The sequence below is a fragment of the Magallana gigas genome, chromosome 6, assembly GCF_963853765.1.
Source record: "Magallana gigas chromosome 6, xbMagGiga1.1, whole genome shotgun sequence".
Classification (NCBI taxonomy): Eukaryota; Metazoa; Mollusca; class Bivalvia; order Ostreida; family Ostreidae; genus Magallana; species Magallana gigas.
The window spans coordinates 8,129,741-8,143,916 of record NC_088858.1 but is presented as its reverse complement, the minus strand read 5'-3'; the positions used below and the strand labels follow the sequence as shown (position 1 = coordinate 8,143,916).

Genomic DNA, 14,176 nt, shown 5'->3' with positions numbered 1-14,176 from the left:
TCATCTTGACATGATAACATGGTAGCTGTAGAAAACAAAACTTAAGGTGAATGACAGATAACGTGGGAGTTTAATTTCATTTGCAACAAACTCCATATCCTAGTGTACGCTGACTTCCGATCAGCTTATATTTTTTGTACATTGATCCTGTGTAAAAACATTTACTGATCTCAGAATATGACCCAGGGGAGAACTTGTAAGGTAAAAGGAAAATGTTTACTTCATTCCAAAGTACCTGGTTGCGTATCATTATTTGTTTGATTATGTCATAGAAATGCAGATAAAAGAGTATTTTGAAATATAAATCTTAGAGGAAAGGTAGAATGTGGAAATCTGTTTGCAGGGATAATGTAAATTCATGGCTAAAAAGTACCACACAAATAAAGATGAGATCACATGTGAGATATATTCATGGAATGGTTTTATCTTACTGCATGGAGTTCCAGTGTGAATAATTTCATGGTTAATTTTTTTCACAGAAATATCTATGTAATGTATATGTTTGTAAATGTTTACAACTTCGATCAGTATTGGAGAGAAAGAAGAGATTTGAGACTTAAAATGATAATACTCAGTTTGGTTTATGTTGAGTGTGATTACTTTTTTTTGGTAGGATCCGACCCCCTCCCACAGTGATGACTGGAGCCTGGTGGACAAGAGTGGCCATCACCACCGTCTTCCCAAGACCATGCTGTTCATGGGCCGTGAGGAGTGTGACATTGTAGTCAAGGTAAGGTCAGGCAAAGTTCAAGGTCAAACCAATATGGTTATAAGCTGTTGTTAGGGTAAATTCTAAAGTGCAAAAGACAGCAATATAATTTGTCCACTTTTTGAACTGTCCCTGTTCCACTTTTTTGCAAATAAAAGGATTTTTGGACTGAGATTGCTGTGGTTGGAAAGTGGGGGGGGGGGGGGGGGGGGGAGAGAGAGAGATTTTGATTTTTTCTGTCCTTTAACAGCAAGTTGTTCTAGACCGAAAAAATCTACCTTCATCATTAGTAGATTAAGAGAGGATAGATAATGTGATATGAGTACTGCATGAACACAGAAAACTGTTTCTTTAGTGTGTTCTGCACTTGCAAAGCATATATATGTGAAAATGTTAAAAAATGCAGTTACATACATTAGGTGTTGAATACTTTCCAAACTTATGCACTTCACAAGCCATAAGCTTGGGCATTATGCTTTGATCTGCTATCATCAAATATTTTTGAAAGTTTTATTTGACAACATATTAACAAGGTCTTTGATTGCAGTTTTATTTTCTACAACTGATTTTATTATTAAAGGTGGAGTTTATTCTGACACACAGCAGATCTCAGTCATTCTCAATCTGTTGCACACTGATTCATTGTGGAGTTACATCAGTATAACCCCGAGCCATCCATGTACAAATCTACACTACATTACAATACACAGAACTTGTATTCACATTGTATTTAAAAGTCATTATCATAAATAAATAGAACATTTATAGCTATTTGTCATGCAGTCAAATCCTTCTGTGAGAGTTATCTCTCTTGGTAGATGGTCTTGTTTTGCTTGGCTCCATTGAACTATGACTGTTTATGGTAGATACATACATAGTCCGGTGTCACCACATGGTGTGTGTAAGCTGTTTTAGCTGGGAATAACTTCACTTTGGACAATATATTCTACTGAAAAGGCTTTTTAGGGGTAAAAAGAATCAGTTTAAGGTACTGTATCCTATCATTCTGATTTGAGATATTTACGTTTGTAGATTTTGCTGTGTAAATTGGATAAGCTCATTGATGTTTGCTTAGTTCTGATCTTGTAGTATGAAGTATTATGCTTCATTTGGTAACTGCATTATTGATTCCTGAAAGGTTAGACGTGTGTGAGTATATGATATACCAGTGTGTAGATACACCACATAGTTATAGCTAATTACTCAACAGTGATGAAGGCGTATACTAGCCTAGGCTGGTGTCATTTGTAATAAATCTTGGTTGGTATTGATGTTTATATAACTTATCGGCAGGTTGTGTCAGCCGATGAACTGTCTATAGAATATCTATACTGTACATAGTACAAGTAACCATTCATTCTTTTAATGCCCTAGATAATAGTCAGAGAACAATTGCAACTATAATGTATATTGAATGACATTCATTATTTTATGTTTGTGGAAAACTAAACAAGAACAGATGGATATCTCATTGAAGTCTTTTTTGAATGGATCTAATCAGATATAAATGCATTGAAGCTTTGTCTGCAGGGGGGATGTTAACCATAGGATGATGGTAGCCATTCAATCACTGCTTTGATAATCAGCCACAGTGTACAAATGAACATGCAGAATTCATAGTGGATTAGGATTGAATGAATCTGAGGAATTCTGATATCGATTTATATTTACAAATAAGTGTCAACATTTAGCCATCATTGATTTACAAGTAAGCAATGGTCCAAATGGGTCATTTATCTTATTATCTGGTTTTCAGTAAGGATTATAAGTATCAAGTCTGAAACTCATAACTTAGTTACCTTGGTCAGGTTAAGGCAAGGTGTTTATTTCTGTCTTTAATTGAGTTCATATATGATATTTACGTTAGTGTTTTCAAATGAATTTCAGACTTGTCAATCAGAGAAACCAAGAAAAGACCAAAAGTCTCCCCCCCGTCAGTCTGTCCTTGTTTATTCCTTTGTTGTGGTTTGGGGAGAGAGCATGTGTCATTGATAGGGACCGTTTTTATTCTGTTTAATCATTTCAATACACAATTGAAGTTACTTGTGTATTTAATCTTATATGGTAAATTGTCATTTAATGATTCTCATTTGGTTATAAACCACGAATATCACTGCTACCTACTAAAATGCTAGAATTTGCTCCAGTTATAAACCTGTGCCCAGAAGCATAGTGGGAGAAATAATTGATAGGGATGATGTGTATTGGACATTAAGTTCAATGGCTAAGAAAATGTCTACCTTTTACTTGTATCCTGTGTATTCAACTATCCATTACTTAACACCCTACACCTTTATTTGGTCACACCTCAGGTAGTGAAGTTTCATTTTATTTACATGTGGTAACTTGCTTCTCTGAAAGAACTCCAATGTTTGCTGAGTTTTTAAAGGAATCAATATACACTGGGACATTCATTCATCTTTCTTTGAATGATAGATAAGGCAAGGGGCTGTGGCCATCCAATGGGGGCCTGATTTAAATCTATTTTTTTTTTTTTTTTTTTTTTTTTTTTTTTTTTTTTTTTTTTTTTTTTTTGCGCATGCTCGAGATGTAGACGGACGTTTTTTTCGGAGAGCTTAAGAATTATACCAAAAAACTGTGTTTCTAGCTATTTAAGAGAATTATGTGATACGCAGCTACAGTGATAGTGAGCAGTTAAAAGTGTTTTTGTGGACTGAATAGTTATTTCTGGTAAAAACAGTGAAGAAAACATTCCGTGTCTTAAAGTTGTGGGGGCCGGTGAACGATACTCAGAACCTGTTTTTGCACAATGGCATCCAAAAAGCGAAACACAAGACTAACAGAAGTAGATAAAGAAACGGAGAACTTCGATACCTCTGACAAAGGTGAAATCTCCCAGAGCAGGGATATCATGCAAGGTATTGCAAGTATACAAAATACTTTAGCTAACTTTTTATTACGTTTAGACGGTCAAGGTAAACATTTAGACGATCTCACACAGGAGATAAGAGCGAGAGATGGAATCACTGAAAGGCTTGAGAAGGTCCAAGACCAGACAGTTGAGACCGAGAACCTAATTTCAGAACTGCAGGAGAAAAACAAAAAGATGGAGAGAGAGATGAGCCGCTTACGCGACTATGTAATACGCTTAGAGTATTGTGTTAATGTTCAAAGAGATCAAATAATAGATCTGAAGATAAAGTATATGGAAAACAATGTAATTGTTAATGGCATAGAAGAGAAAGGCACAGCAAATGAACCTGAAAACCTTGCTGCCATTATCAGGAACATTCTTATAACAGAGATGGAAATGAAACCAGAAACGGCGGATCGCTTGCAGATCTCGAAAATGTTTCGTATGGGTGAATTTGACAAACGTAGGAAATACCCGAGACCAGTCTGCATACAATTCGCCTACCGAAACCACAAGGATCTGGTAATGAGTGGGGTCAAGGTGCTCAAAGCAAAGAAATCACCATTCCGTTTTGCACAGCAGCAACCAGAAGAAGTAAGAGAGAAAAGGAAACAACTTTTTGAAGTTCAGAAAAAATATACTGAAAAAGGCATAGAAACTAAGATGAATGGAACGAAACTCATATTCACTCAGAGCAACTCTGTCTATAGAGATAAACTCGGTTCACGACCTACTGCTGATGAGATCATTACCGACGACGAGGTCAACATAACGGTAAACCCTGGGAAGTCTGTCGAGGACAATGGAAACCGGTTTATTGGCCATGCAGTATCTGTCGAGTCTTTCAAGCAGGTCAGGAAATCTATCGTGGAAGTGATGCGCATCAATACCATTTCAAGTGCGAGTCATAACATATATGCGTACCGATTTACCAGCCCAGACGGTTCCACTCATGAGGGTTCTGATGATGATGGCGAATTTGGAGCGGGACGAGCGCTACTGAAAACCCTGATTGACAACGAAGTGACTAACGCGCTGGTTGTGGTCTCGCGCTGGTATGGTAGTAAGATCGGTCCTCGAAGATTCACCCACATTAACGATGCAGGTATGAGTGCCGTAAAGAACATGCAGGTACCTGTTATTTCGTGAACTTACCAGTCGAGTATTGTGCGTTCGTGACTATTGTCTATGCAAGTTCAAACTTTAGTATTAGAACTTCCCACTGAGTTCCCCACAATTATGCCTTATCTTTTAAAGGTAATCATGGTATAAATTACCATTTGTTTTTCATAAAAAAAAAAAAAAACCTTGTATATATGTAACGTATTATCACTACTATATATATTCTCTTTCCCCCTCTTTTTGTAAACTTGCATGTCTATCATTATACAATGGTTTTTGTTAAAAAAAAAAACCCAAAAACATGTAATTGACTATGGTTGAAAACTCGTTCGGTTAATGGATACCCGTTAGTCAAGATTTTTAACTTAAAATTTCAGCCATTTTTCTGTAAAAGTTTATCCAACCGGAACGCATGTATACGGATCCGGTTCTACCTTTTAGTTTACCATGTTACCTTCCGACTATGAGTTGGAATGTTTTTTTCCCACATGTATGTAAGTTTAACGGTTACTTTTTTTTTCTTTTGTTGTTTATCTTTTTTTTTTTTTTACTAAACAACGGAAAGATTATTTATCCATATAACACAGGGTGAAGCAGATTTTATAGTCTATTATGTCACATTTTTTTCTCTTTAAGTGACTCATTATCCCTTTCTGTTTTGTTGCAGTTTAAGACACATGTATTTTGATTTTTTAGTCGTCGATATCTATGAGTCAACTGCTCCGAAAACGCATCTCAATATCTTTTATACAATGGTTAAGACTATGGATGACCCCTTCATCACGATCGGAAAATATTAAACTTGTAATGATAAACTATTTTTTTTCCATTTAGAGCAACATATTATTTTTTGGTATATTCTGCTCTCGCAAATTCAGAACCTTATTTTTCCATGCTTCTTTTTTGGCATGCATCAATACCCTCATTTTTTTCTACATCTTTTATAAGAATAGTTTGGCTTTCTGCTCTCTTTTTTTTTGGGGTACACTGTTTATCTGCATCACTTTTTACTTATCATGGATGAAAAAACAAAGGAAAACCTTCTTAAAGTTCTTACATTAAATTGTCAAGGCCTGGGGGATAAAAATAAGCGAAAGGATGTTTTTAACAATCTTAAATCAAAGAACTGTAATATTTACATGTTACAAGATACCCATTTTACAAAAGAAGATGAAAATATAATTAAAACACAATGGGGGTATGAAGTATTTTTTAGTTCCTTTAAATCAAATGCTAGAGGAGTTGCTACTCTGGTGAATAATAATTGTGAATTTAAGTCCTTAAATGTAATTCAAGATGATTCGGGAAACTACTTGATACTAGATGTAGAAATTGAAGATATTCCATTCATACTTATAAATATATACGGTCCCAACAATGACAGACCACAATTCTATTCAGAATTGAAAAGCAAAATTGAAGACATCTATACCTCACAGCACATTATTTTAGGAGGGGATTTCAATCTTATATTAGATAAAGATCTTGATTCTATGAATTATAAAAATCTTAATAACCCTAAAGCCAGAACTGAAGTGTTAAAGCTAATTGACACATTCAACCTTAAAGATGTCTTCCGAGAACAATGTCCTTTTTTGAAAAGATACACTTGGAGGAAAAAAAACCCTATTAAGCAGGCTAGGCTTGACTTCTTCCTAATTTCGGAATCATTACAAACTATGTCACCATGTATTAAACATGAAAACAGTTATCGTTCTGATCATTCCCCAGTCTTATTCCAATGCAAATTAAATGAATTTATAAAAGGGAAAGGTTTTTGGAAATTTAATAATTCACTCCTAACCGATAAAGACTACATCAATATTATTAAAAAATTACTAAATAACATAATATGTCAATACTCATGCCATGTATATAATAAAGAAAGTATCAGTACAATTAGAAATGAAGATCTCTGCCTTACAATTAATGATCAATTATTTCTTGACACATTACTTATGGAAATTAGGGGCAAAACAATTTCTTATGCTAGTTACAAAAAGAAAAAACAAAATCAAAGAAAATTAAAACTGGAAAAAGAAATAACTGAAATTGAGCAAAACTTAACCCAAAACACAATTGACGAACTTAATGAGAAACAGAATGAATTAGAGCAAATTAGGAGTAATATATTAAAAGGACAATGTATAAGATCCAAAGCTAAATGGATTGAAGAAGGAGAAAAACCCACTAAGTATTTTTTGAGTCTAGAGTCGAGAAACTATATTAGCAAACAAATTCCAAGAATACAAAAAGATGACGGGTCAATTATTACCGACCAATTCAAAATTCTAAATGAAATTAAAATGTTTTATGAAAATCTTTATAGAAAAAGAGAGACTATTTATACAGAGGATTTTCGATTAAAATTAAACAAATTTAATGTAACAAAGTTAACAAAAGAAGAATCTGATAGTTTAGAGGGACCAATAAATAATACTGAAGTCTATAATTTTCTGAAAAAAATGAAGAATGACAAAAGTCCCGGCCCAGATGGTTTCACCTGTGAATTCTTTAAGTTTTTTTGGAAAGACATTGGTGTTTTTGTGACTAGAGCTATTAATAATTCTTATGAAATAGGTCAATTCTCAGACCATAATAAACTTGGTATAATTACTTGTATACCAAAAGCAGGAAAACCTAAACAGTATTTGAAAAATTGGCGCCCTATTACCCTTTTAAATGTTGTCTATAAAATAGCATCAGGATGTATAGCAGAACGTATTAAAGTACACTTAGATAAACTAATAAATACAGACCAAACTGGGTTCATTAAAGGAAGATTTATTGGAGAAAATATAAGACTAATCTATGACATTATACAATATACAGATTATAAACAAATTCCTGGACTGCTTATGCTAATAGATTTTGAAAAGGCTTTTGACACAATTTCCTGGGAATTTATCAATCAAACATTAGATTTTTTCAACTTTGGTAATAAGCTCAAAAAATGGATTAACTCTTTTCCCCCTGATGCCACCATATGACGCATTTGTCATTTCCCTATATGGTTTTCTTAGCTTCCCCCTGAAGCTTTTTTCACTGTTTGAGTGGTATTGTTTTACCATAGTTATTGACAAGAATTATTGTCTGACCATGCCATATGATATACCATTGTGATCGGGAAAGATTGAACTTTAACATTATAACTTTAGAGTACACAAATAAATTAACAGAAATTAATTAGGTGAGTTTATTCAGGTAATTTTACCTGTACGTTAAAAGAAATTACTGTAAACATGAAAATTAGTGAATGAAATTTTAACATATGATCAAATATTGTTCAAAAATATTTTTTCATGTTTTGAATAATTTGTTTCTTGTTTTATCTTGCGAATTGAGACCAATACACAACAAGCAAGATTTAATCAAAAGTATAGAAATTCATCCCTAGAGTAATATTTTTTCAAACTATCATGGTTCATGTATCACTGCAATCAGAATTTTTCTAAGTTTTGCATTTATAATTATTTTTTATATGAATTATATCAGATACCTGTAGTAAAGGTACAGAAATTCAGGTAAAAATACCTGTACACTTTTGTATCTATTGTCTGCACAGTTACATGTATAAAGCAATATTTATTTCAAAATAGTTATTGTAATTCAGTCAAAACATTATACTATTCAAAGGGGGATTTCAAAACATTTAGTTCAGACCCAGGTATGAGCTAATAATTTACCGACTTCGACAAGTTTCGTATTTTGGCACCCCCCCCCCCCCCCCGGCCCATGTATAGCATATACAACATTGTATATTAGTTTCTATTGGGTTTTATTTCTTAAATAATTTTATGGAACAGTATAACTACAAAATACTGGGAAAGATCCACAGTTAATGTGTTGAATTTATAAGTTAGATTATGCCCAGGCTGACGCAATGCACATGTGCCGATGTTCGGAGGCCGCCATTGTTGTTGTCATGCAGGTGTCGTGAATTAGCCCTAATTCACTGCTTATCAACCAAATTCTTGTCATAAACTTCAAAGGAAGTGGATTGGTCATGTTTATTTCCACTTGGGAGTAATTTTAAACACACAGAATCATCTAGAATATCTAAACCAATCTCTGTCATGATCGTCCGATGCCGCCATTTTTTTAAACTTCACAGGTGTGTGTATCACGTGATATCTGTCAAACCATTGCATAACCTGACTGTGTATAATCGTCTGTGTAAGGTAGACACCATTAGGTGTTATTTGCCACTCAATTTTGCTTCAGACAAGTAAAATAAACAAAGAAAATTGGGGTTCTATACGGACGCGTCATAAGTCGTCATTAGGGAAATGACCAATGCGTCATATCGTGGCATTAGGGGGTAAAGGGTAAAATGCTTCAGGGGGAATAGAGTTAATACATTTTATAAAGGAATAAAGTCATGTGTTTTACAGAATGGGCTCAGCTCAGATTACATATACCCTCAAAGAGGTTGCAGACAAGGAGACCCTATATCGCCCTATCTCTTTCTCCTATGTGCAGAAATTCTTGGAATAATAATTCGAAATAATAAAGACATAACAGGTATTAAAATTGGAAATGTAGAATATAAGCTGTCCCAATATGCAGACGATACATCCCTTATTTCTGATGGCTCTCCCCTAACACTTGATGGCATTCTAAGAGAATTAGACTTCTTTGAAAATATATCTGGTCTTAAAATTAATTTCCAAAAAACAAAAATGGTATGGATAGGTAGCAAAAAATTTTCTAAAGATGTTTTTCACCATTCTCGATGGAAGCTAGACTGGAACAACACAGCATTTGACCTTCTCGGAATTAAATTTTCAATTAACCTTGAAGAAATGTCCGAGCTAAATTATTCTCCTAAATTATCAGAAATCAATAAAATAATGAATCAATGGAAACATAGAAAGCTAACACCGATAGGGAGACTTAGAATAATAAAATCATTAATTATACCAAAATTAAATCACTTAATATTAAGTATACCCAATCCAGATACAAACTTGATAAAAAAATTGGAAAACGATTTGTACCACTTTTTATGGGGATGCAACATGCATAAAATAAAGAAAAACACTGTAATACAAGATTATAAATATGGAGGGCTAAAAATGATTGATTACCCAGCATTTATCATTGCCCTTAAATCCAGCTGGATAAAAAGATTAATTAATTCTAATGCAAAATGGGTAAAACTTTTAGAAACAACCTTAGAAATTGAAATATCAGATTTATGGAAAAGAGGATTAGATTTTACTTTTAAAATGATTAGAAAAATACCAAATCTATTTTGGAAAGAAGTGTTACTTAGCTGGGCAAAAGTAATAAAATCAACAAGTAAACAAACTGAAAAACAATTTAATAATGAACTTTTATGGGACAACCCAAACATTCTGATAGGAAATTCCTCAGTATTTTTAAAAAAATATTTTAGAGTAGGGTTTACACTAACTAGTGATCTATTTGACTGTAATGGGAATTTTCTTAGCTTAGAAATACTAAATAACATGAAAGTGAATACAAATTTTATTGAATATGCAGGTCTAAAAAAAGCTGTAAAAAAACACATAGATAATACAGATATGAGCAAAGAACATGGACCTAAAATTCCAAACTCTATTTATCTTTTTTATAGGAATACAAAAGGATGTAAGGAAATGTATAACATTTTAATTGAAAATAAAAAAGAACCGATAACATCATCAATTAGATGGAGAGATCTTGGAGAAAATTTCACCGATTTAGAATGGAATAGAATCTACTGTCTCTGTTTTAAAGCGGTCCAAGAAAGTAAACTCAACTGGCTTCAATATCAAATTTTACATAGAATTATACCTACAAATTATTATCTGCACAAGTTGAAATTAATTGATTCTCCCTTATGTAGCTTCTGTAAAACAAATATTGAAACAATTGATCATCTGTTTTATGAATGTTTCTATGTAAAAGAACTATGGTGTAATATTGAAGAATGGTTTTTAAATCAATTTGATATTTCCATAGTTTTTGATAGGAAATCTGTTTTATTTGGTAAATTTCTAAAACAAAGCATCTATAAAATGTATAATTTAATATTGATGGTTATTAAATGGTATATTTTTGCTACCAAATATAACAAAAAACCTCATCTAAGTTTTGAATTAGTAAAACAAATAATAAAAAACAGGATTCTGCTTGAAAAATATATGCTATTGAAAAACTGTAGATACTCAGATTATGAAAACCACTGGCAAACAATTTGTGAGAAATTATAACAAGTTTTATGACATCTGTGATTGCTTAAACTATTCTTTCTTTTTTTAAAATTATATTGACTTGAACAAATATATTGATAATGTACCCCCCCCCCCCCCTTTTTTTTCTTTTGTATTTTTGTATCTTCTTCTGTATCTCTCCCTTTTTCTCTTTTCATTTACTGCTATCATCTATTTATTTATTTTTTTCTTCAAAAAAACACGTTTTTACACTACACAGCTAATATGTTTTCTTTAGATTAATAAGTTATTACAATATGTAGAATCTTGAAATGTATGAAATATGTCTGAAATATGTGTGTATGTGGATTTATGTGTAAACAAAAATAAAAAAATTAAAAAAAAAAAAAAAAAAAATAAATCTATTTTTAAAATTCAAGACTTTAAAGAGGAAAAGAGGGATTCTTGACAAGAAAAAAAATTAATATGGAGAACCCCTTGAGATGTAAAGAGCTTAGTGAAAAAGGGGACAGGAAAATTTTTAGAGGTTTCAAGACTATAGAATGACAATGGGGGATCAGATTAAAGAACAGACAATTGGCTTTATTCATTTCTGTTATCCAATCTTCCCTTCCTATTCCTCGACTGACTAGTACCGGTATTAAAACTGTTTGGAAATTTTGTTGGAACACAAGGTCTATCTAGACCCTTCTCGTACCAAAGCCTAGTGTTGAACTTTCAATGCGAATACAAGGTAGACCAACAATGGGTTCCAGCAATGAATTTAGAAAAAAGGTGGCAACCCCACAGCTTGTGTAAATTTACTGGAAACATACTTGTGAACCCGGTAGATTGACTACCTGTGTGTATTGGCACATGTCATTTCCATGTATTGTACATTTGATAACACTGATATGATTATAGATAGACCAGATATATGTTTAGTATATGAATTTAGTACATGAATTTTAAGTGTCTGAGTTTACGAAATTTTTTAACATTATATTACACAATTTGATAGAGATAACTTTCAAAGCAGCATGGTCATACTGCCTAGTTGACCCATATTTATGCACCATTTAAGTATAATGCAGTATATAACTAAGAATCCAGACTTTGTTGGTAGTGTGAGAAGTACAGTGCTTGACCTGATATATGTGTCAATTTAACTGCATATACATTTTGTTCTGCAGTCGTTTTGTCAGATTCATTATTGTTTATGTGACAAAACCTTCACTATAAGATGTAGGTATAGGGATATACATGTACACTGATTTATATGTACAACTTGTCACTTGTCAGTGTGAAAAGTAAAGGTCATTTTTCAGCAGTCTTTATTTGGTGCATCTTCTCTTGATGCATCTGCTGACGTCAAGGCAAAAATTTCTTTGAAGTGTCCAGAATTTCATTCATATCATCTCAGCTGAGGCTGTTCTTTACAGCAAAGTCCCATGGTAAGGCCTTCAAATGTTCTTTGTAGCCAAGTCCCAATGGTAAGGTCTTAAAATGTTTGTACACAAATGTTTATGTAGAGCTCAGGAATCTATGCGAGCATTTTGAATAAGACATATATGTATCTTGATTAAATGGATGTATGTAAATTTGCCTCCTTGTCAAAATTTAAATAGACCAGGTTTGATAAAAGAAAATAGCTCTGAGACCTGATTGATATTCAGACTATGGGTCGTGTGGTGATCAGACTTTAGCTTCTGCTCATGGTCAATACACACCTGATAATGTCCAGGGAACTTGTAATAATGAACAGCTGAAAATGATGGTAATTGGAGAAACTTTATGTTAAGAATCTTCAAGTGTTCCCAGGTAACAAGTTTGAATCGGTTCCAATGGTTATTCTTTGTATTGAAGGGCTGTAATGTATAATTTGATGTCATAAACATTTAACAGGTGATTTTTTTGTACCTGATGGTTGCGTTCAAATTGAAAAGATATGTGGTGATTAAGAGTACTTCATATAGACCAGGAAAGATTTTTACAGATTTATTTTGTAACATGACTTTAATATTTTCACGGACCAAGTGATCTAGAAATTTTGCACAAAGAGAGAGACATCATATCAAGATGGATTAATCATTCCACATTATGGATAAGAAAGTATGTGTGCTGACTTTTAAATCCCCTAAATAATCAGGGTTTTAAGGGAGATTAATGCATTTTATGTCCGATTTCAAGGCTTCCTGAAAATGTTATTGGGGCCACAAGAATCTAGGCAGCATAGCCGGTCCTTCATTGATCCTGGATCTGTCATGTCCCTGGTATAGAACTGACATAACCAGTGAATTCAATTAGACTCTAGCAAGCCAGATCAGTAGGATATTCACAAGTTACAGGCAAAGGGAAGGTCTTTTTCAGTTTTTCTGACTTGTCAGAATCAAATGGCCAGGGAATTCACTAGGTTTGGACATCGATCCAGACAGACAGATTAGAGACACTTCAAGGTTCTTATTTTTCCCAAACAAACGTTGACTTCACATAGCTGTTGGGGATTTATAAGTTCGGAGACTCTTTTACTATTTTTCATTTTGCTGACATAAAACAAACTGCCTTTGAATTTATTTAGACTCGACGAACTGGTATGTCCATGGGATATTTTGCTAGCTGAAGTAATCTTCACAGCTTTCTATTTGTGATTGTAGACATCGACTGTTGACAAAAGGCATGCTGTGATCACCTTTGACCATTACCTGGACAAATTCAAAATCAAGGACCTCAGCACCAGTCATGGGGTAAGTCTGTTCCCTTTTTTTTCTATCTTTCTTCAATCCTTCTTCTTACCACTCCTTCCAACTTTGATAATTCTCATAAGATTACTACCCCATTATGAAGGAGAACGTGCGATGCAAGTCTAAGGTTTTCTTGGCAAGGAGGAAGTTAATCATTACAAGTATTTGTGTATGTGATACAATATGGAGTAATAATGCAAGATGACATGCTTGTTAAATCAAGTGGGTCATTTTAGCTACTGTGTATCAGCAGAAAAAATAGGGCTCTTAGGGAGAAAAAAAAATGATAATTGTATTTTTAAAATGTTTTGCATGGGAAATTTCATTGTTAAGCTGTGCAATCTTCCATGCAGCATGGTAAATAAACATTAAATGGAACTAAGGGAATTGTTTCCATAGTATAGGCAATAAGCATTAATGCTTTTTGGGAGTACAGGTAACATCACTTTTATAGCATTGATTTGTTTAGTATATAAATTTGGAATTGGCAACTGTGCTCTTGAAATTTTTACATTGCGTTGAATAGAAATTTTTTAAAGGATAAGAATCTCATCTTGTCCAGCAACCA

The 14,176-nt window shown here is 33.3% G+C and overlaps 1 protein-coding gene across 15 annotated transcripts in view; it reads left to right on the top strand.

Annotated features, from left to right (window-relative positions):
- Positions 1-14,176, top strand: part of LOC105340128 (centrosomal protein of 170 kDa protein B) — a 43,335-nt gene that overhangs the window by 8,640 nt on the left and 20,519 nt on the right. For 9 of the 15 annotated variants that reach the window (XM_066087918.1, XM_066087914.1, XM_066087917.1 and 6 more), the window contains exons 2-3: positions 614-730; positions 13,522-13,611. In XM_066087918.1, the coding sequence (XP_065943990.1) occupies positions 614-730; positions 13,522-13,611 (207 nt within the window). Of the gene's footprint in view, positions 1-162; positions 202-396; positions 463-613; positions 731-1,540; positions 1,698-12,554; positions 12,689-12,952; positions 12,980-13,298; positions 13,324-13,521; positions 13,612-14,176 lie in introns of those variants that run through there. The other 6 variants (XM_066087916.1, XM_066087915.1, XM_066087923.1 and 3 more) reach the window with 6 other exon arrangements.